The sequence below is a fragment of the Pyrus communis genome, chromosome 11 (genome assembly GCF_041283825.1).
Source record: "Pyrus communis isolate YQ-2024b chromosome 11, ASM4128382v1, whole genome shotgun sequence".
NCBI classification, from domain to species: Eukaryota; Viridiplantae; Streptophyta; class Magnoliopsida; order Rosales; family Rosaceae; genus Pyrus; species Pyrus communis.
In genome coordinates this window covers 5,193,906-5,215,791 of record NC_142575.1, presented here as the reverse complement: position 1 = coordinate 5,215,791, position 21,886 = coordinate 5,193,906, and the positions used below count along the sequence as shown (strand labels likewise).

The window sequence follows — 21,886 nt, the reverse complement described above, 5'->3', positions numbered from 1 at the left end:
GAGTGTTGTCAAGTATTCTTCTGGTGCTGCTCAAGCCTTCCCATCTTTTCAACCGAAGGAACTTGTTCCAGAATTTAAGCGTCACATGCCTCGGCTATATATATTGCTCTCTTCAGGGCATCATCTATTAATTCAAGAAACACAGCCGGATTGTCTCTCCAGACTCCAAATCACACTACATTTGTGTTTCCTTTCTTTCACCCTTGTTTCTTCTTGTCCATTTGTTGTTTTCGGCTTTCCATTTTAATTCGGAAGAAAATAGCAACATGGCTGACTTGATTATCAGCCTTGTAAGTCCTATTGTAGAGATTGCAATGAAGAAATTGGCTAATGCTGCTACTAATGAATTCGTCAATATCGAGGATGAGGTAGAGAGGCTGAAACGTTCTTTTATGGAAGTTCAAGATTTGCTTAAAATTTTGGAAGGAAATCATCGGATGAATGCTCCTACTCCTCATGCCCCGAAGAACTGGCTCGAAAGGCTACGAGCAGCATCATATGATATCGAGGATTTGATCGACTGTTGGACAGCAGAATGTGAACGGTGGAAGATGAAGAAGCAGCAGCAGCAGGTACAAAAATTCCATCTTCCGTTTTGTGCTTTTAAGTTTCTCTTTCTGCATCGTGTGTTGTCTAAGTTGAGAGAAATTACATCAAGAATACATGAGATTAAACAAGATGGAAAATTCTATAGAAAAATGATAGGAAGAGATCAACTTCATTCAAAAACACAAGAAAAAACACGGGAAACTGGGTCCATTCCAGACAGTTCAGTTGTTAGTAGGGAAGAGAAAAAAAAGACCATAGAACAGCTGATAACAGATAAAGAAGCCAGTTTTTCATGTATTCCCCTGTCGATCCCAACTCTCCCATCTTCGACAAAACCCAAACCCCTGTCGATCCCAACTCTCCCATCTTCTTCAAACTACATATCTCGTTTGAAGATGCCTGTTACCTCGAGTTGAACCAACTACCTTCCCCCAATGATCTCAACCCTCTCAACTTGGACGAACTAGAAATCCTTCGTGGTCTCTACTACAACTACTTTGAACGATTACAAACCCGTACTGAGAATACTGACTTTACCTCTCTCTCCTTGGACCAACTACAAACTCACATTCGTGAACTTCTGGCTCGGAAACGATTTTTACTTGTTCTAGACAACCTGTGGAATCGTGAAGAATTGCAGCAACTAGTAGATGTCTTAAATGTGGGGGGCAACAGAAGTAAGGTTCTGGTGACTAGTCGGCAGAAAAATGTTTCAAGTATTATGGATTCAGAGTCACTCTATTCTCTGAAATGTTTAGTCATGGTCGTTGTTCAAAAAATTGGCACTCAAAGAAGATAGTAAATTTGGCGATAGCGAACGTCGGGAGTTTGAAAAATGTGGATGGGAAATTGTACGTATGTGTCAGGGTCTTCCTTTGGCTATAAAACAAATGGCAGGTCTGTTACGTGGGAAAAACTTGAAAGAATGGGAAAATGTTTCCAAAAGTCAAACATGGAAAGCAAAGCAGAAGATGATACTGGAGTTCGGCCTGCTCTTAGACTGAGTTATAATCACCTGCCCTCACCAGATCACAAGCAGTGCTTTTCGTTGTGTTCCCTGTTTCCGAAATCATATCTCTATGAGAAGGATGAGTTGGTCAAGTTATGGATGGCAGAAGGATTTATGCAACCACCTGAGAACGGAGTGCGAGAGAGGATAGAAGACATCGGAAGTTGATACTTCGAGGAGCTGTCAGACAGGTTCTTCTTCGAATGCTCAACTGAAGACAAGACAAAGTATAGGATGCATGATCTTATCCATGATCTGGCACTTTCAGTTTCCGGTCCCTTTTGTTGCCAAGTGAATGATATGAAAGATTTTGACGAAAAATCTCGTCATGTACCACTGCTTTCAGAACAAGTTGAGAAGCCTGCAATAGAGATCGCCAACAAATCGAAGAAGCTGCGCACACTTTTACTTCCTGTTCAACACTTGCAACTGAGAGCCTTTGGGAAAGGACAAGGTGAGATAATTCACTCACTTACATATATGCGTGTGCTAGACCTGAGTTCAAGCACAGTTGTCACACTGTCAGATTCAATTGGGAGGTTGAAGCCCTTGCGCTACCTCGATTTATCGGCAACTGAAATCAGAAAGCTCCCTGACTCGGTATGCAACCTCTTCAATTTGGAGACGTTGAAACTTTTGCGTTGTCCTTGGATTTTCAATTTGCCCAAGAACTTCAAAACTCTTGTCAACCTGAGACATCTGGAGCTAGATGAAATTTTCTGGTACATGGCCTTGATGTTGCCACGAAGCATGGGGTGTCTAACCAGTCTGCACAACTTGCACAAATTTCCGGTTTGTTTTTTGTTTTTTTTTTCTTCAAATATATTTATATTTTGTTTTTTTCCAATCCTTTTCTTGTTGTTGAGTGGGGGCATACGTCTGTCTTACAATATATATCTCTTCAGGTTAGCCGCGAAACAGGAAACAAACTTGAAGAATTGAAGAACATGGTGTACCTTAGAGGAACGTCAAAGCTGGAATATGCAGTGAATGCAGGGGAGGCCAATTTGAAAGGGAAAGAAATGATTCAGAAAGTGGTTTATGAATGGAGCAATAACGATCTTAATTTTCACGATGAAGCCGCTGCAAAGCAGGTACTTGAAGACTTGGAACCTCACCCAGAGGCTCTCAAGGAGCTCCAAATCTGTCGCTACAAGGGCACTGAATTTCCACGTTGGATGGGACAGCTCAGGAACTTGGTTAGTATTTGTTTGAATCATTGCAACAGATCCAAAGTCCTTGATCTTGGGGAGCCATCGAAACTTGAGGAATTCTGTCTCAAAAATATGCTAGAGTTGGAGGATTGGAAAGGAACGTTTGTATCCCTCAAAAAGCTAAAGATAGCTAACTGCCCGAAGTTGAAAAGGTGTTCAAATGATGCGACAGAAAGCAATGAATCATGGGAAATTCTGAAGATCAAAAGGTGTGAATCATTGGAAAGCCTTGAATTATACTACAACCAGCACCCGAAGAATATCACGCTTGTTGACAATCCTGTTCTGGAGCACTGGATACGGAAGGCAAATTGGAGAAATTTTGTTTTCAGTCGCATAATATTGAACGAACTCAAAATTATCAATTGCCCCAAGCTGCATGAGTTGCCAAAACCCTTGGAAAAATTGGAAATAAGTGGGTGCAATCCAATCGAAATGCAAGTACGCAAGTTCTCCTCAATCCAGGAACTTCGACATTTGGCATTGGTTGCATGTTCTGCAGATGCTAAAACATTAGTGGGTGTGCCGCCTTGTATAGATGTCTCTAGCCTATGTTTCTTGGCGATTTCCAATATCTCAAACCTCGTACGTCTTCCAGATTGGGGTCTTCCCGAACTCAGAGCACTCTACTTTCGTGACTGCAAAGCTCTTGAGTACTTATCCAACCAAGAAAACAAGTTGTTCCACAGATTCATCTCCCTCACAACACTCTCCATCCACAATTGTCCTCAGCTTGTAACGTTGCCAGTTGAAGGCCTCCCAAAATCTCTTGAGTATTTGAGTATTGGCTCATGTGCAAGGCTCGAGTCATTTGGCCCCGCGGATGCACTCCAAAACCTCAACTCCCTCCATGATCTATACATTGAGGATTGCCCAGCACTCCAGTCCTTGCCAGAGGGTGGGCTACCAACCTCCCTCTTGCATCTCTCTATCCAACGCTGCACCTCGCTGATACAACAATGTGGGAAGGAAGGCAGTGATTGGTGATGCGAAAATTATACGCACACAAATTAAACCCTCTTTTTGACAATTGTAGTATAGATATAAGTAGGGATCGTTCTTAACCGGGGATTAGGAGGGATTGCAAAATCACTTGGAAACTGACTCAAAAACGTAAAATAAAGTTTAAAACACTAAACTAGACTCAAAGAATGCAAAACTAAACACTTAAAACACTAAAACAAACCAAAAGACTCAAACAACACCCAAAACACTCAAAACTGCCTTAAAAACACTTTCTAGGCAGTTTTGAGCACTTTGGTGAATTTGGACGAATTTGTGTAACAAATTGAATCAAAACACTTATAAACACAAACTAAGACACTTTCTAACTAAATTGGAAACTAAAGTAAAGGGGGATTGAGGTTTTGACGAAAATTGAAATAACAAAACAAGTTAATAAACTAGGCAGATTGTAAAACGAATTCCTTGAAAACAAGATAATGGATGGATTAGTTAGAGGTCCATTCTCCACACATGACACTTTTGTATATGAATCGATTCTCCAATTGCTTTTCACTAACTATGATGCTCAACATCCCAAGTTAACCGTGATGCACTAATTAACCTTCAAATCTTCCTTATGTCAATGAATTGGATGAGATGCATGCGACAATTCAAATCATTCTCCAACGGTCCTCAACATGAATGCATAGAAGAGGTACAGTGAGAGATTATTATGCTCTATGAAAATTATAAATGTTGACGAGGCAATTGTAACTATGAATGCATAAAACTGTTGCCAAGAATTCAATTAACGCGGTTGTGACTAGCAACCTTCACTACTCATGTTTATAAACTTGTGACGATTAGGTGAAACTCGTTTATAAACTAGCATCGAGTTTATGCATGAAGACTAAGTATGCATCCCTAATCAACATACAAAAACAAGTTTTTATTAAACAGATAATTGAATTGCAATCACAACTTAACAAATCACAATTGGAAGAAATCAATTCATATTTCAAACATGTTCATGGCTTCAAACTTTCCCCTAACTAATTAGGGGTTTAGCCACTCATGATTACAGCAAACTTAGAAGATAATAACAAAGTAACCATTGAAATCAAGGAAAGGAAGTACACCTAAAAATTCCAACAACTCAAACTTGAATTGTATGAACGTTTAGGCCTCTTCTCCTCCTCTTTGTTGTTGCGGCACAAGGGGTTTTGATGAGTTTTGGGGGTTATGGATGATGTAGAATGATGTGTTTAGGGTAGGGATGGATGTAGGGGACGGCAAGGAGTGTTTTTGGGCAGAAAATATGAAGAATGGTGAAGTATGGCTGTGGTAGAGAGATGGAATGAATTTCTGGCGTGAATAGTTGTGTATGAGAGATGGTGATCTAATCTAGGGGTTAATATGAGTATATATAGGCACTTAAAACCCTAGGGTAATCAGATGTGGCTGAATAATCAAATGGGAAAGCATGTGGCTGAATGGATTAAAGAGGGAATGATGATGGGATAGCATGTGGGTGATAGCTAGGTTGGTTGGTGGCTGCAATGGTAAAGGGGGAAGTGCATGTGGCTGTAATGGATTAAAGGATGGGAGTGCATGTGGCTGCAATGGATTAAAGAATGGGAGTGCATGTGTTGGCTGAATTATTTGTTGGGAAACATGTGGCTGCCAACTAGGGTGAATGATTGAAGTGGGAATGGAAGAATGTGGCTGCAAGAATGGAAACATGTGGCTGCCAACTAGGGTGAATGATTGGGAATAGACTGAATGATTGGGAATAGACATACTTCAAATGATCCAGCAATGGTTTAAGCTCAAGAATGGGTGCCTGAATCACTGAAGGTAACAACTTGTTAGTAGAAACAGGAATTGGAATTGGGTTTGGAGGCTTACCAAAGTGGTGTGGCAACGACTCAAGGGCAGCAACCATCTCGGCCTCATCTTCACATGTAGGCACGGCATGGAATTCCACATGCATGCCGTGGGTTTTATCCTCTTCTACCCCTTCAGTTTTAAGTCTCATTCCTTTGGTAATGGTCGTTTCAAGGGGGTCCCTCTCCAAGGAGTCAAGATAATCCTGCGCCAATGAATCAAATATATCAATAGAAAAACAAGAATGATCATCTTTAGGGTATTTTATAGTTTCAGAAAGATTGAAATCAATAACTTCCCCATTAAATTCCATTGATAATGTCCCCTTGAACACGTTTATCTTGGTGCGGGCCGTTTTCATGAAAGGTCTCCCAAGGAGGATCGGCAATGGGGTAGAATGGGCCGAATCTTCCATGTCAAGCACATAAAAGTCCGCTGGGAAAATTAAATTGTTAACCTGCACCAAAACATCTTCCAAAACTCCTTTTGGATATGCATTAGAACGATCGGCTAATTGAATAATCACACCATCATTTTTAAGCTCTCCTAAGTTCATAGATGCATAAATTGAATAAGGCATGACATTAATTGACGCTCCTAAGTCTAACATAGCATGTTCAAACTTAGTATTTCCAATAACACAAGGAATTGTAAAACTACCCAGATCTTTGCATTTAGGTGGTAGTTTCCTTTGTAGCACTGCAGACACATTCTCACTTACCTGGACCACCTCCTTGTTTGAAATCCTCTTCCTCATTGTGCAAAGCTCTTTTAAGAACTTGGCATACTTAAGTACTTGCTTGATTGCATCAAGGAGCGGAATGTTGACTTGAACTTTCCTAAAGGTTTCCAAAATGTCCTTTTCACTCTCCTCCTTCTTTGATTGCCTAAACCTGCTAGGAAAGGGCATGTTTAGTGGAATAGAACTTGACAAAGTCGAATTTGGACTTACCTTAGGCATGTTGGACGGTTTTGGCATAATAGGGGATTGCGGCAAAGATTCTTTCACCCTTGCCGTGGCCTTTATTCCTTGTTCCTCCTCTTCTTGCAGCAACACGTCCTCTTCTTGACTTGTTTTGGACGGGCTTGGGGTGGTTCCGACCTCCTTACCACTTCTCAACATGATTGCCTTGGCAGATTCGAATCCTCCCTTTGGATTGACAATGGTTGAGCTAGGGAGCTTGCCTTGGTCTCGGAATTGTCCTACAAACTCCGCAATCTGCCCAATTTGTTTCTCCAAGTGATCCACCCTTTTGTCTTGGTTTTGCATGGCTTTGGTTTGATTATCTTGCCCCTGAGACAAATTGGTAAGTGACTTAAGAAGTGTTTCATTGTCTAACGACGTACCTTGATTGTTTTGGGCAGGTTGTGCTTGGTTTGGATTGGGGCCGAATGGCTTGGTGTAGAACCCCGGGGGTTGTTGTCTAAAGCCTCCTTGTTGTTGAGGTTGTTGAGGCTCCCTCCACTTGAAGTTTGGATGGTCTCTCCAATCCGGATTGTATGTGTTGGAATATGGATCATTCCTTGGTTGATTGTGGCTTGGAAATCCAATGGCATTTGCACTTTCCCATCCCCCATTCTCAATCAATTGAGGGCACCTTTCCGAAGGGTGTCCTTGGATAGAACATACACCACATACAATCGGTCCATGTATCTTCATTCCTTCGGCCATCTGAGACATAATAGAAGTAAGATTAGCTAACTGAGATTAAATATCGGATTGAGAACTTACCTCATTCAAGTGTTGCCGTGGGGGGTCCCTTTGCCCAAGTCCTTCATATTGTTGTGCATTTAGAGCATGGTTTGCAATTAGGGTCTTGGCTGCCATAGGAGTTTTGTCCACCAATGCACCTCCCGCCGAAGCATCGAGCATTTGCCTTTCAATGGGAAGAAGGCTTTCATAGAAGTATTGAAAGAGAAGCTCCTCCTTCATTTGATGTTGAAGACATGATGCAACAAGGGCTTTAAAACGCTCGCAGTATGCCGGAAAAGATTCTCCTTGACTTTGTTGGATTCCGCTAATTTTCTTCCTCAAGAGAATGACTCTTGAAGTAGGGAAGAACTTCTCCAAGAACGCTCTCTTCATGCTCTCCCAAGAAGTAACGGTCCCGGGTGCCAATTCATAAAGCCAATCCTTAGCCTTTTCCACAAGAGAGAATGGAAAAGCTTTCATCTTCAAAATATTCCCATCAACGTTAATGGATGTCATGCTTAAGCATACAACTTCAAACTCCTTCAAATGCTTGTTTGGATCTTCCATGGACAGCCCATGGTACTTGGGAATATGATGCAGCAAACTTGACTTCAATTCGAACTCATCGGTCTTGCCTTGGGCCGCCCTAGGATATTGAATGCATAATGGCATGGCATTATCTAATCCCGAGGCAGAAAGCTCCTTGATTGTTAGATTCTCCATCGCCATGACTTGTTCTTCGTCCTCCACTTCTTCCTTCTCAGATTCGGCCTCAGAACTAGAACTAGGTGGATTAGGTTCTAGTTGCTTCCTCTTTCTTCTCAAAGTTCGTTCAAAATCGTCGTCAAACTCCAAGATATTCTCACGAACAGGGTGAGAACTACGAGTCATACACTTGTACCTAGAACAATGAAGCAAAAGAATTTAGCAACTCTCTTAGAAGCACGGCAAATACACCCAAAACAAGGAATAGGTCACGGCATACAAACAAAAGCAAGCAGATTATGCACGGCAAACACAAAAATAGAAAGAAAGAACAAATACACACACTAGACTCTTGACCTTAAGACACACTTAGACACGACACAAACACAAGGGATTAGCAAGTTTACTAGTCCCCGGCAACGGCGCCAAAATTTGATGCGAAAATTATACGCACACAAATTAAACCCTCTTTTTGACAATTGTAGTATAGATATAAGTAGGGATCGTTCTTAACCGGGGATTAGGAGGGATTGCAAAATCACTTGGAAACTGACTCAAAAACGTAAAATAAAGTTTAAAACACTAAACTAGACTCAAAGAATTCAAAACTAAACACTTAAAACACTAAAACAAACCAAAAGACTCAAACAACACCCAAAACACTCAAAACTGCCTTAAAAACACTTTCTGGGCAGTTTTGAGCACTTTGGTGAATTTGGACGAATTTGTGTAACAAATTGAATCAAAACACTTATAAACACAAACTAAGACACTTTCTAACTAAATTGGAAACTAAAGTAAAGGGGGATTGAGGTTTTGACGAAAATTGAAATAACAAACAAGTTAATAAACTAGGCAGATTGTAAAACGAATTCCTTGAAAACAAGATAATGGATGGATTAGTTAGAGGTCCATTCTCCACACATGACACTTTTGTATATGAATCGATTCTCCAATTGCTTTTCAAACTATGATGCTCAACACCCCAAGTTAACCGTGATGCACTAATTAACCTTCAAATCTTCCTTATGTCAATGAATTGGATGAGATGCATGCGACAATTCAAATCATTCTCCAACGGTCCTCAACATGAATGCATAGAAGAGGTACAGTGAGAGATTATTATGCTCTATGAAAATTATAAATGTTGACGAGGCAATTGTAACTATGAATGCATGAAACTGTTGCCAAGAATTCAATTAACGGGGTTGTGACTAGCAACCTTCACTACTCATGTTTATAAACTTGTGACGATTAGGTGAAACTCGTTTATAAACTAGCATCGAGTTTATGCATGAAGACTAAGTATGCATCCCTAATCAACATACAAAAACAAGTTTTTATTAAACAGATAATTGAATTGCAATCACAACTTAACAAATCACAATTGGAAGAAATCAATTCATATTTCAAACATGTTCATGGCTTCAAACTTTCCCCTAACTAATTAGGGGTTTAGCCACTCATGATTACAGCAAACTTAGAAGATAATAACAAAGTAACCATTGAAATCAAGGAAAGGAAGTACACCTAAAAATTCCAACAACTCAAACTTGAATTGTATGAACGTTTAGGCCTCTTCTCCTCCTCTTTGTTGTTGCGGCACAAGGGGTTTTGATGAGTTTTGGGGGTTATGGATGATGTAGAATGATGTGTTTAGGGTAGGGATGGATGTAGGGGACGGCAAGAAGTGTTTTTGGGCAGAAAATATGAAGAATGGTGAAGTATGGCTGTGTTAGAGAGATGGAATGAATTTCTGGCGTGAATGGTTGTGTATGAGAGATGGTGATCTGATCTAGGGGTTAATATGAGTATATATAGGCACTTAAAACCCTAGGGTAATCAGATGTGGCTGAATAATCAAATGGGAAAGCATGTGGCTGAATGGATTAAAGAGGGAATGATGATGGGATAGCATGTGGGTGACAGCTAGGTTGGTTGGTGGCTGCAATGGTAAAGGGGGAAGTGCATGTGGCTGTAATGGATTAAAGGATGGGAGTGCATGTGGCTGCAATGGATTAAAGAATGGGAGTGCATGTGTTGGCTGAATTATTTGTTGGGAAACATGTGGCTGCCAACTAGGGTGAATGATTAAGTTGGAATGGAAGAATGTGGCTGCAATGATGAAGTGGGATGGCTGAAAATGGGATGGATTTGCCACAGCATAGAATGTGTTTTGTGGTTTAAAATAGGAAACAAGGCCCTTCCTTGCATGGCAAGGAAGGGAAACACCAAGGGACACACGGCAAGGGTTTTAATGTTGCAAGGGACATTGTTTTGTGACCTAGAATAGGTAGGAGTCCTTGATATTGCTCAAACATAAGATCTTTAGGTCTTCAATTTCGTCCATTCCTTTTGCTCCAAACATAAGCTATCCATTCCAAGTCCAATTTTGCTCCAAAATGCTCCAAAATGCATCTTTTTGCTTCCTTAGCCATATGAACCTAAAAACACACGAAAATGGCTTAAACTACTAAAACAACTAGGAATTAACAATATAAATGCACGAAAACAAGCTAAGTAAGTCGCCTAAATATGGTCCTATCAATTGGCCCAAGATCAAACATATCCCTGATCTGGAAATGGGGATGCCATCCACCGAAACTGCAACCTCATCACCCTCTTCTTCTTCAGCAGCTTAGTACCATCTTGGTGGGAGCTGCGCTTGCAGAGGTATGTTTAGGAATTTGAATTTAATTTGTTGTCTTCCATACTCTAGTCGCAAGTCAGTTGTTTATGTGTTTTGGTTTGTATCCAGCTTATGTGGTAGACCAAAACGTACCATACAAGTTTTCATGTTTGGAAATTCCCATTTGGGAAGGAGAATCGATTTCATAACAACTCCGAGGATTAAGATGTGTACGTGTTTGAATTTGCAGGACAAGCTTCAAAAGGAAAAATGGTTGCAGAATGATGCCAAGCTTCTCGCAATGCAGGACAAGTTCGTACAGTATTCCGTTCATCTCTATTAGGCAATCATTAGCTCGTAGCTTGAGATGTATTTCATGCATGCTTAACACATATACATCTCAAGCAAAGTACTATTATCAACCAATTATGTTAAAGGCTCTATATGATTGACTTGCAAAGGGATCTGAAGCTGGACGGAAAGCCTTGAGACGACGTGTTTCTGGAATCCTGCATGATGGTGAAACTCAAAGTGTACGCAGCCAGTTGACGAGAGAGACAATGCATTGCATTCTAAATCTATAACCTAAGTTGTTTAGTTTCTATACAATAAGCAGCCTTCCTCCATCTTCCTCCATCTATGTTGGAAGGGAAGACTGCCTGATGAATTTATGATTTAAAGTCATATGTACATACAAATTATTACAAAACAGAATGGTAATAATTCAAACCCGGGTTTCATATTACTTAAGGCACAAGGAATATCTTACGAAAAAATGCATATAACAGGTGTACAGGCAGAGAATCAAATACAACGAATTCCCATTTATGATGAGTAATATCATCACCAATACTACGATTAGTAGTATTGGTATTGTCGTTGAAGGGATCCAACCGAAGAAAAAGACCATCATCATCCTTAACTTGGAGATGATATTGCATGTGTAGCAATCATCTCCGTGACACACCCCAGCCCCGATGTTCAGTGGACATCCCGAGGTGTGCTGGCCATCACTCGGATAGGTGACGAAATCATAATATGCATAAAAACATAATTAAAATTATCAACCAATAAAATCTATCGAAAATTCGGCAGAACTTCAACTAAAATTGGGATATGCCCAAATTTAAAACACTTTGCACATGACCACAAATATTCCAACAAACGCATATAACAGGTATAGGTATGTACAGGTAGAGAATCAAATACAACACAATTCATTGTCGTTAAAGCTTCAAGCTTTAAGCTTAGTCTGTCCATGTTGCACAGAAGGAAGGCCGAAAAGCACAAAACGACAATGACCCATCGTTTCGGAAACTCTTGTAACCACGAAACCTCCGCCACGGACTCCACCTCCAAATCCGCCTTCCCCGAGACGACATCGTTCAGCTCCTTCTCGAACTTATCCACCGATTTAACATCCGAAAACACTTTCCCACTCCTCCGATTACCGCCGCCGCCGCCCGAAACCCGTACGAAACAGCAGTTCTGCCCACGGTTCCGAATCCCCACACGAAACCGAACCGGCGTTTGGGGTCTCGGGTGATCGGCGCCGAAACTTCTCTTAGTGGCCGAAATATCGGGCGGGACGATGTTGGGTTTCGGAGAGGAGTAAAGAAGCGCTCCGTGGTTCATGGTTTCCAGAGCATGAAACTACTCGCTGAGTCGCTGAGTCAGTGTAACGAGTTCCCCAGCTTCGCAGGGAGCGAGACGCATATGCTATAAGGTCGGGGAAGATGCTCGGAGAGAGGAACTGTTGAGGGAGGAATATTTATCTGCACTGGCTGTGGTTAGAACACGTGGTGGTTGCACGGAAGGGACTTGGATTGTTAGGGGTAAGGGTAGGAGGTGGACGGCTTTTTCCGTTTTGTTTTGGGTTGGCGGGTAATTAACTGAAGATTGAATGATAATTGTTATTTAATTCTTTTTCTAAATGGACTGGGCTATGCAAATTTAAAAGTTTTGGGCTTGGTCTTTAAAAGCTAAAGAGGCTGCTCTCGAGAAATCCAATTTAAAATGTTTGGGCTTGGGCCTACTGATCATTAGTAATGTATCAAGCAATTGATTGTGAAAGCTCGTTTTCTTAGTCACATGGTCATCCGTTTTTTAATTTGATATCAATGTTCGATATTAAAACATTGAAAACACATTTATTTGGTCGTCCATGTACAATTCGCATAGTCAAGCAATTAGTGGTGGAAGCTCGTTCTTGGGATAATGGTTGTGTCCTCGTGCCCTTTGTTTCCTCAAGGTTTAAATCGTAGTCGTACTGTTGGTTGCAAAGATGGGCTCACAAACTTCAATTCGAAAGCAGAATCTTGCGTACAATCGGGAATATTCAAATAGCGCTTATCACGTGAAAAGTAGTGAATTTTTGCCCTTAGGCATTACTTCATAACCTTTTTTTGTATATACAATCAGATTGTTTTTCAATACCACAGTAGTGTGCACGTCAAGTGCTATACATGTTAAGGAAAAGAAAGTTAGAGCTATTAAACATTTCCCATCCATCCAAACATATATATAGCAGCAGATCTGTGACATCACATTTTTTACGTGTGCATAATACAAAGAGAGAGATATATATATATATATATATATCTTGTTGTATGCAAGATTCTCTTACAGTGACTCTAAAATCGGTCCGTTCTTTATTTCACGAACGATCTTATTTGAATTTTTTTTTTCTTTATTGTCCCTTTAAAATAACTTTCATAACACTTGTGTCCCTTTGAAATTTGTTCTCTTGGGTCACTCAGCCATCATACCTTGCACAAGAAGATGCCTAAACTGCACATAGTGTCCACAGTTATTATACAAGTAATTGCAATGATGATTATAACGTGGATGGTACCAAAACGCTTTGTAGTTCAGTCATGTCAAGCAATTGGAGTTTCAGATCGAACCCCTTTTTTCTGTTTTTTTCTATAGAAAATGAAGACTTATTGCTAAAGACTCATTCAGTTTTCGACATAAGACTTTTCGTCTTTGATCCCACCACAAAGAAAGAAGAAATATTAAATGAATTACGCAGCCAACAAACATGCATCAACCCCTCACGTTTGTCTTCTTTCCTGCAGTAATTCATCTGATGAGTTCATGGCACAATTTGAAATTAAGTGTTGGGCTTCTAAAAGCTATCTTCTGTAGCAATCCTCAATCGCCTTGTATAACGATTGATCAATGGCTTTCGCGCTACGAGATTATGAGCTTATGGCAGGATGGACGAGCTCGTTATTGATATGATAAAGGATGGGGTAAAGTTCGAGCCTCGGATGACGGGGGATTATAATCATGGAAGCCTTCCGCGAGAGGGCCCTGAAGGAGAATTGGAATAATGAGAGGAAGAAGCCCCCTTAATCATGATAGTACGGCCTGAGATTGGAATGGGCGGAGTGCGTACTTTTTTCAATTTATTTATCTTCAAAGCTTTATTTTATTAAAGTAATATTATGATCATATACTAAAATATAGAGAAGGATATTCAAACTTGAATGCAGAAATGTGAGTACTTATATACTGCTCTAGCCGACTTAACCTTAATCATCTCAACAATCTTAAATGGTTATACAGGTTCTGAAGATATAAACAATACGCGTTTAGAACAATCACATAGTTGTTAATTCATGATTATGATCCTAAATTCTGATTACACCACAATGAGAAAACAAGTGTCTTCACCAAATGAGGATAACACACACACACACACATATATATATATAGCCTCACTCACACTATATCATGATATGATAGTTTATTTCAAAGCATGATTAACAAATAAAATGGTGGCCAATTAAAGCTGTGCCCTGTCCAAGTGACATCACATTATCACAGTACACATACATGGTCACCACCAAATGTAGAAATAAATAAGTAGAAGAATACACACCATGATTACCCACTAATCTAAAAGCAAATCGATGTCGGCAGCTTTCTCCTACTGACTGGGGCAAAGGAGAAAAGAAATAATACCTTATCAGTACAGATAAAAGATTTTCTTGGTGTGAAAATGAAAGCCTTACCAAAAGAGAAAAGCACCACAGCAGATGCTTCTTTTACTTCTTTTTCTTCCCCTTTAGTCTGCTGTGTTTTCACTTCATCGAGTCAACAATATCAAAGTCAAGTCAAGCGCACTTGTTGGCCAATTCTTTTTTAATAGTTCGAGACTACTGAGTAGTTTGGACAATGAATCTTGAATCTAAGATGAATTCACTGTAAGAGTTTGAACAATGAAAATTGTTTAAAAAGTCGGATTAGTGATAGGTTTTAGAAAGAGTTGTGATCTCAATTAGATTCAAGAAAGAATTTCAACTTTCTTTGGAGAGAAAAGTCTTTTTCTTCCAGTACCGGATCATATTCCAGTGCGTTCAGAGATCCTATTGTATCTAAGAATTCTTGTGGTTCGGAGGATCTTGCTACATGAGAACCAAGAAAGGAGAACTGTATAAAGCAAGTTAACTTATGCATTATGTGTAAAGGTTTACAAAAGTATATAAGGTGAGAAAAATTGTGTCATCCATCTATTGTCAATTAGTTTTTGAAAGGTGTAACCTCAATTTTTTTTTCAAATTTTCATAAAATTGAGGCTAAACATAGACCAATCGAAAATGTAATTTCCACTCTAAAAATCCCACAAATTAGTGTGATAAATTTTGTCCATAATTTCCCATCAACCTAGGGTCATTAGGTTAATTATGTGCCATTATTGGCTCATATTATAAGATAGGAGTGGGGTGTGTACCACTGTACTACCACAGACAAGGAGATTTCAACGCAATATTTTTCATCAGCCAAAGACGAATCATATTGGCCTACCAAAAACGAAAGCTACTACTAGACTTGTTCGTCAAGTGGGCCATGTGGCCCACATTAAACTATTATAAGGGTTGTAGAATCATGGAATCATAGAGCCCACAATGAAATAATGAAGACCGAGGCATATAGAAGAATCATAGGGGATAAATAAACCAATATATCACGAGATGTAGATTTCTACTTTGTTTGATGAATCCATCGAAATCCATTCAGTTTTTTTTAGTTAGGAGAATTATTTTTAAAATGATTGAAATCGCTTTTAGAGAAAATATTTTTGGGTTCTAAAAACATTTGAAGTGTTTTTCCATAATTCACTTACGTTTTTACAAAGGATTGGTTCCAAAACATTTTCATCAATAGCGTTTTCAGTTATTTTAAAAACACTTTCAAACAAATAGTAGCTGATGCTTCTTCCAAGAAACATTTTAAGTGTTTTCTTAGATTTCATTTGCGTTTTTACTAAGAATTTGTCTAAAAAAAATTTCACCAAAAATATTTTCAGTCATTATTTTAAAGCACTTCTAAACAAACCTTAAAACTTCACTTCAACTTTTATCTATGAGGGTTCCCAACTGCTAATCTGCTCTGCTTTTGTTACAAATTACTTGATGGACTAAGGTCTTTTTCTTCCTCTTTTCAGAGGATGGTCAAGAGCCAAACTCTTACGTAGAGGTAAGTAATAAACGGACGAAGCAACAGTGAGTCATCACAGCTATACTATTGTATACACATCAATACAGTGTGACACTATTCAGCTATGTGCGTACGTAGCTTATCGTGCATGTTTGGAACCAACTAGTGAAGAACTCGTACCATCATGGAAAATGTTTTTTGAGTGGTAAGATGAAGATTGTAATGCAGTTACGAAGTATTACGAATTCACATTTTATAATATAAGTAGATGAGAAATTTTGTATTTTAGAGAATGATATAAAACATGTCTTAAGATCTATATGAATTGTAACCCTAGATTGCTCAATGCTCATGATATTCACAAAATGTTTCTGAGACTGTTAATTTCCCTAAGTTGAATCAAATTAGGGAAATAATACTTTAACATTTGATAACGTGGAGGTAGCTAGAGATACCGATTCCTGCTGATAACGAAAAAGTAAACAGAGGCATATATGTCTCCAAAATGCATGGCCACAGCACTCGAAAAATTGTAAAGTAGAATCGATTACGTACAGCAACCAATTTAACCCCTCGAAGTTTGGTTTCACTAACTTAATTTTACAAATTAAATTAGTTTCATGCATGTATTGTTGGAGAGATTTTTTAGTGTGTCACGAATACGACAGTCTGGTATACTACATACATATTATAATACAAGTGGTTGAATACTTTAAAAAAAAAAATTTAACAAATTTTTAACGTTCAAGTATCTAACCATTTGTACATGACACTTGGTGTATTAACACATGTTTCCTACATACTGAATTTTTTTTGTACTCTTGGGGGTCCTCCACACACAGTGTCATCTTAAATAAATGGAATTTTGTCGCATTACTCCTTTTCTTTAGTCATAAAAAATAAAAACCTACAATTTTAGACAAAATCATGTGTCATATTTGTTCATATCCTTCAATGAAAAAACAAACTAAACGGCAAGAGCAGGCCTTGGATTCTTTTTGAGAAATGGCCGCATGATAAACCCCATTTATCTAATTGTTGGTTTTATGTATCAAAAAATTGTTTAATTAAAAGGAAAACTAATGAAAAAGTTTGAAAATTTTGAATTTTAACGATAAGGACAAAATAAATGATAAATTGAATAGTACAGGATTGACTTTTTAGTATAAAAATGTGATTTTTCGTTAAAATGAACAATACCAAGAACTTTTCGTTAAAATTCTCTTAATTAAATGGGTTGGCGCTTTTGTGGGAGAGCCTTGCACGTGTGGAACCACATCCATTCCGTAGTATCGCATCTAGGAGTTTGTTCTTGATCAATTTATTAATTTCTTCTTTAATTTCCAAGTAGATATATGTATTGGTAATTTGGTACGTGATCGTGAATAATGATGAGCTTAAGGAACTCCACATGCCAATCTCAGTTTCCCTCAATTAATACCAAGAACTTTTCGTTAAAATTCTCTTAATTAAATGGGTTGGCGCTTTTGTGGGAGAGCCTTGCACGTGTGGAACCACATCCATTCCGTAGTATCGCATCTAGGAGTTTGTTCTTGATCAATTTATTAATTTCTTCTTTAATTTCCAAGTAGATATATGTATTGGTAATTTGGTACGTGATCGTGAATAATGATGAGCTTAAGGAACTCCACATGCCAGTCTCAGTTTCCCTCAATTAATTGTTGACAATGATGAAGCACTTTGGATTGTCGATCATTGAGGTGATTAATTAGTTTTGATTAGGTATTTAATTCATGATCGAGAAGTGCATGCGTAAGGGGTTTTCGTATTTGATATAATGATTTACTTATGTTAAGACGTGTGAAAATTTTGAATCAAACTCGTTATTCATAAAAATTAAACTTAAAATTTTCACTTCATAAATACTAATATACCGTAGTGATAAGTGATTGTTTTTTAATTCATAGTTTTTATTAAAAGGAAATTGTAATGGCAAAGCTCAAGCAGACGAGAGATTTTTCAGTGTGACCGGTACACGAGATGGTATACCACATGTCATTATACAAATGGTGGGATATATGTGTTAAAAAGTTAATAACTTAAAAAATAAAAAATTTCACCACTTCTATAAAGATATATGATGTACCATCCGTATTCCCATCACAAAGAAAATTTTCCCCTAGCAGATGTTTTGTATGTCTCAAATATGTAAGGGAACGCTATGGTTAAAGTTGCGACAGAAAAAGTAAGATCCATGTGATGCATGCAGAGTGTTTCAAGTTCATGTATCATGTTCAAGCCAAACAAAAGCACGCTTCAAGTGAAACCGTAAAAAGTACAAGAAATAAAAAACAATCCTAGCTACGTCATCTGGAACTCTATTTTGATCTTATTTTATCTGTAACTCAAAAGTCATCGCTTTACTTCCTAAAACTCAAAATTCGTTACACTTTATTTGTGAACTCTCTCTTCTCCCTGAAATTTCGCCTCCTAAAATACATGTGGTGCCCAATACCCAATAAGACTATATCAACAATAAATTTGATTATAAATCTCTATTATGATATATACATAATAAGTTTACTCAAATACGTCTAGGTTCCCACCTAGGCGTTAGATGATATATAATAAATTTACTCAAATCTGCTTAGGTTCAGTTCACTTCCCTACTAGCTCCTAACGTCTTTTAGAACCTTCAACCTTGATTATGAATGACATTAATATTGCTTACTATCTGAAAGGATTTGATTGTCTACAATTTTTTGGGACCTTTTACAATTTTAAATTCCGCCCCTCATTCCGATTATTTCTGGCTTCGTCACTGGGTGCATCCCTTATACATATGATGCATGATAAATTCCCTTCAATGGAAGACTGTTAATTTCAGTCAAAAGTATGTTATACAGTAATGATATGTAAAATAAAAATAAAAAATTAATTCCTCGACGTAAGATATTCTCACTACCTCCCTATCATCTAAGAGAAACGAGATATAGAGATAGCTCTAGAGGCAGACAGAGAGATACCATGAAGTTGCCTTCCACCTACTCTTTCTCTCTTTTAGCTTTATTCTTCTTCACCTGCTCCCGTGTCCCACCTCCTCCCCCTCTCTATCTCCTTCCCCCTTCATGATCATCTACTCCTCTCTCCTCCTCCTCCTTCCATAATTTCCTAACCACCAATCATCTCTCTCTCTCTCTCTCTCTCTCTCTCTCTCTCTCTCTCTCTCTCTCTCCATCTTCATGCATACCCTATAGCTATCGACATCTACTATACACTCATTTTCCAAAACCCTAATGGCCAACATATCAACACTCTTCAACAAGTTCCTCTCTCTCCTTCTCCTCCTCCTCCACCTCGGCTGCTTCTCTATCACCGCCACCACCAATCACCAAACAAAGCATCATCACCGCCGTAAACTCCTTAAACCCACCACCCTAAAACCCCAAAAAGCCCTTTCCACCTCCTGGTCCTATCTCAAACGCATCTTCACCTCCAAATCCTGCAAAATCACCTGCACCAACATCATCCAATCCCACCTCTCCACTCCACCCCGCTCCTCCAGCCATTCCATCGTCTCCCTCGTCCTACCCGACCCAGACACCAAATACCCACCTGGGTCATTCCCCGAATCCGGTATCTCGGCCGGTTCCCACCAATTCTTCCCTCTCCGAAACGATATCTTCCCCTGTACCGCCTGCGGCGAAATCTTCCCGAAACCCGAGACTCTCGACCACCACCAGGCAATCCACCACGCCGTTTCAGAGCTCCATGACGGAGACTCGGGCAAAAACATCGTCCAAATCATATTCAAAACCGGTTGGACCGATACGCGAAAAGCCCCCGAAATTCACCGGATCCTGAAGATCCACAACAGCGGTAAAATCCTGTCGAGGTTCGAGGAGTACAGAGAGCTGGTCAAGTCGAAGGCGGCGCGAAACGGCGCTTGCCGGAGGCGGGACGAGCGCTGCATTGCCGACGGCAACGAGCTTCTCCGATTTCACTGCTCCACTTTCGTCTGCGATTTGGGACTCAACGGGAATTCTGGGATTTGTAATCACGAGTACTGCAGTATTTGCGGGATTATTAAATCTGGATTCTCGCCCAAGTTGGACGGAATTTCCACTTTGTCGAGTAGCTCCAGGGCACACGTGGCGATTCCGGAGGATATCGAGGAGGACTTTAAGTTCATGAACGTGAAGCGGGCTATGCTGGTCTGCCGGGTCGTGGCGGGTCGGGTCGGGTGTGACTCGGAGGAGGATATTGATGACGTGGACAAAGAGGGCGGTGGATTCGACTCGGTCGTGGGACGAGGAGGCAGCGGGGTACACTCGAGGGTCGACGAGGAGGAGCTTTTGGTGTATAACCCGAGGGCTGTGCTTCCTTGTTTTGTGATTATATATACTGTGTGATAGTGTGACAATTTGAGCGTTTGATGCATGTAATATGAACTTGTAGTACTACTTATTGTAGAGCGAGGATTGTGATTTTTTGGTGATGTGTGGTGGTGATGGTGTTTGATCCACTCCAGGTTTTTGCTTAGCCTGTGACCAAAAACATGTCACAGCCCTAATCCTCAATTTCTATTTCCCATCTTCTTCTTATTAATTTACTAATTTAGGTATGTGGATATTTATTTTTTGGTATGTAATTATATATAAATAGGATGATGAATTGTTGATGTTAATTGTTAGTGTCTTAGTGTGGACTGTGTAGGTTGAGCTCCAACCCTTTGTGGCCTTGTCGGTTTCTTGTTCTATCCCATTTAACATGTGATAGTTGGCATGGATTTATTGGTAATTGGTGCATCCTGCCATGTGAATTTGTATGCTAATTAGCAAAGCCTCACTTGAGAGTGGGATTTTTGTCCCATTTTAGTGTTTTTTTTTTTTTTTTTTTCTTTCAGTGTTAGGGTACGGTGTAAACTTTCACTTCTAATTGTTTTCATTGAATTAAAGTGATCCTGCCAGTTGCAAGTACCATACGGTGTAGTAAATATTTTTCTCTACTTGAGAGTGAGAAGGTTTTATGTTCGATCGACCTACATAGACAGAGAGTTTGGTATTTAATTATATGTTATAGTTGATTTATTATGTAGCTTAACCTGAATCTCCCACTTCTTAGATTAAAATATAGTTGAACAAAGATAGAAGGTGATTTTGGCAATTTACTAAAGGGATTTGTGCAGCTCTTAAAGGGTTCGTTTAAGAATGATTTTGGAGGGTTGGAATCACTTCTAGAAAGAAGCACATGAGAGGTTATTTCCCGTAAAAGTACTTTAAAATTTTACTTTAAATAATTTTATGGAAAAGCGCATAAGAAGCATTTCTCTAAAAATCATATAGTTGTGAGTTAGCGACATTATTGGGTGTTTACAGACGTACAGTCTTACCCTTCTAAAGTTCTTATTTCAAGGATTTGTGAGGACCAAATAATATTAGTCACAAGATTATCTTAGTTTAAATCTAAAGATTTAAAATATTTGACAACTTAATAAAGCAAAACCAACTAACAATCCATGAATCATTAGAAAACTCATTTTCTTGTTTTGCTTTATTAAGTTGTCAAAACTTTAAGCATTTGAACCTAAACTCTTAAAATGAGGACCTTATGAGAGTAGAGCTCATAGAAGCAAGGTGTTGAGAGACAAAACTAGAGTGCATACAACATTTTTGCTACCAAAAACCGAAGATATCCACAGAAGGACGAAGGTGGGCTTGTGAATTTACCTTATAAAAGGCCTAGATAGAGATACGTAGGTGGCAAATTGGGGTGCCCTCTTATAGTGTCACCGAACTATACATCTGTTTACGTAGCATCCTTTGTTACGAAGCATTCATAGTTAA

At 39.1% G+C, this 21,886-nt stretch overlaps 1 protein-coding gene and 1 pseudogene across 2 annotated transcripts; both read left to right on the top strand.

Moving 5' to 3' along the window:
• The first annotated feature begins 65 nt into the window (after window positions 1-65).
• LOC137743158 (putative disease resistance protein RGA4) lies at window positions 66-11,376 on the top strand (annotated as a pseudogene). The gene is made up of 4 exons (XR_015953292.1): window positions 66-920; window positions 962-2,350; window positions 2,464-3,745; window positions 10,538-11,376. The product of XR_015953292.1 is annotated as a putative disease resistance protein RGA4 (transcript).
• Window positions 11,377-19,046: 7,670 nt separating this feature from the next.
• On the top strand, window positions 19,047-20,727 carry LOC137743754 (zinc finger (C2H2 type) family protein). Its single transcript, XM_068483697.2, has one exon. It carries the CDS (start codon window positions 19,337-19,339, stop codon window positions 20,450-20,452), a length of 1,116 nt encoding a protein of 371 aa, XP_068339798.2. The 5' UTR covers window positions 19,047-19,336; the 3' UTR covers window positions 20,453-20,727.
• Window positions 20,728-21,886: the final 1,159 nt, after the last annotated feature.

Bases quoted from the DNA above. Each gene is read 5' to 3' on its own strand.
- LOC137743754 (XM_068483697.2), top strand. From the start codon at position 19,337: ATGGCCAACATATCAACACTCTTCAACAAGTTCCTCTCTCTCCTTCTC.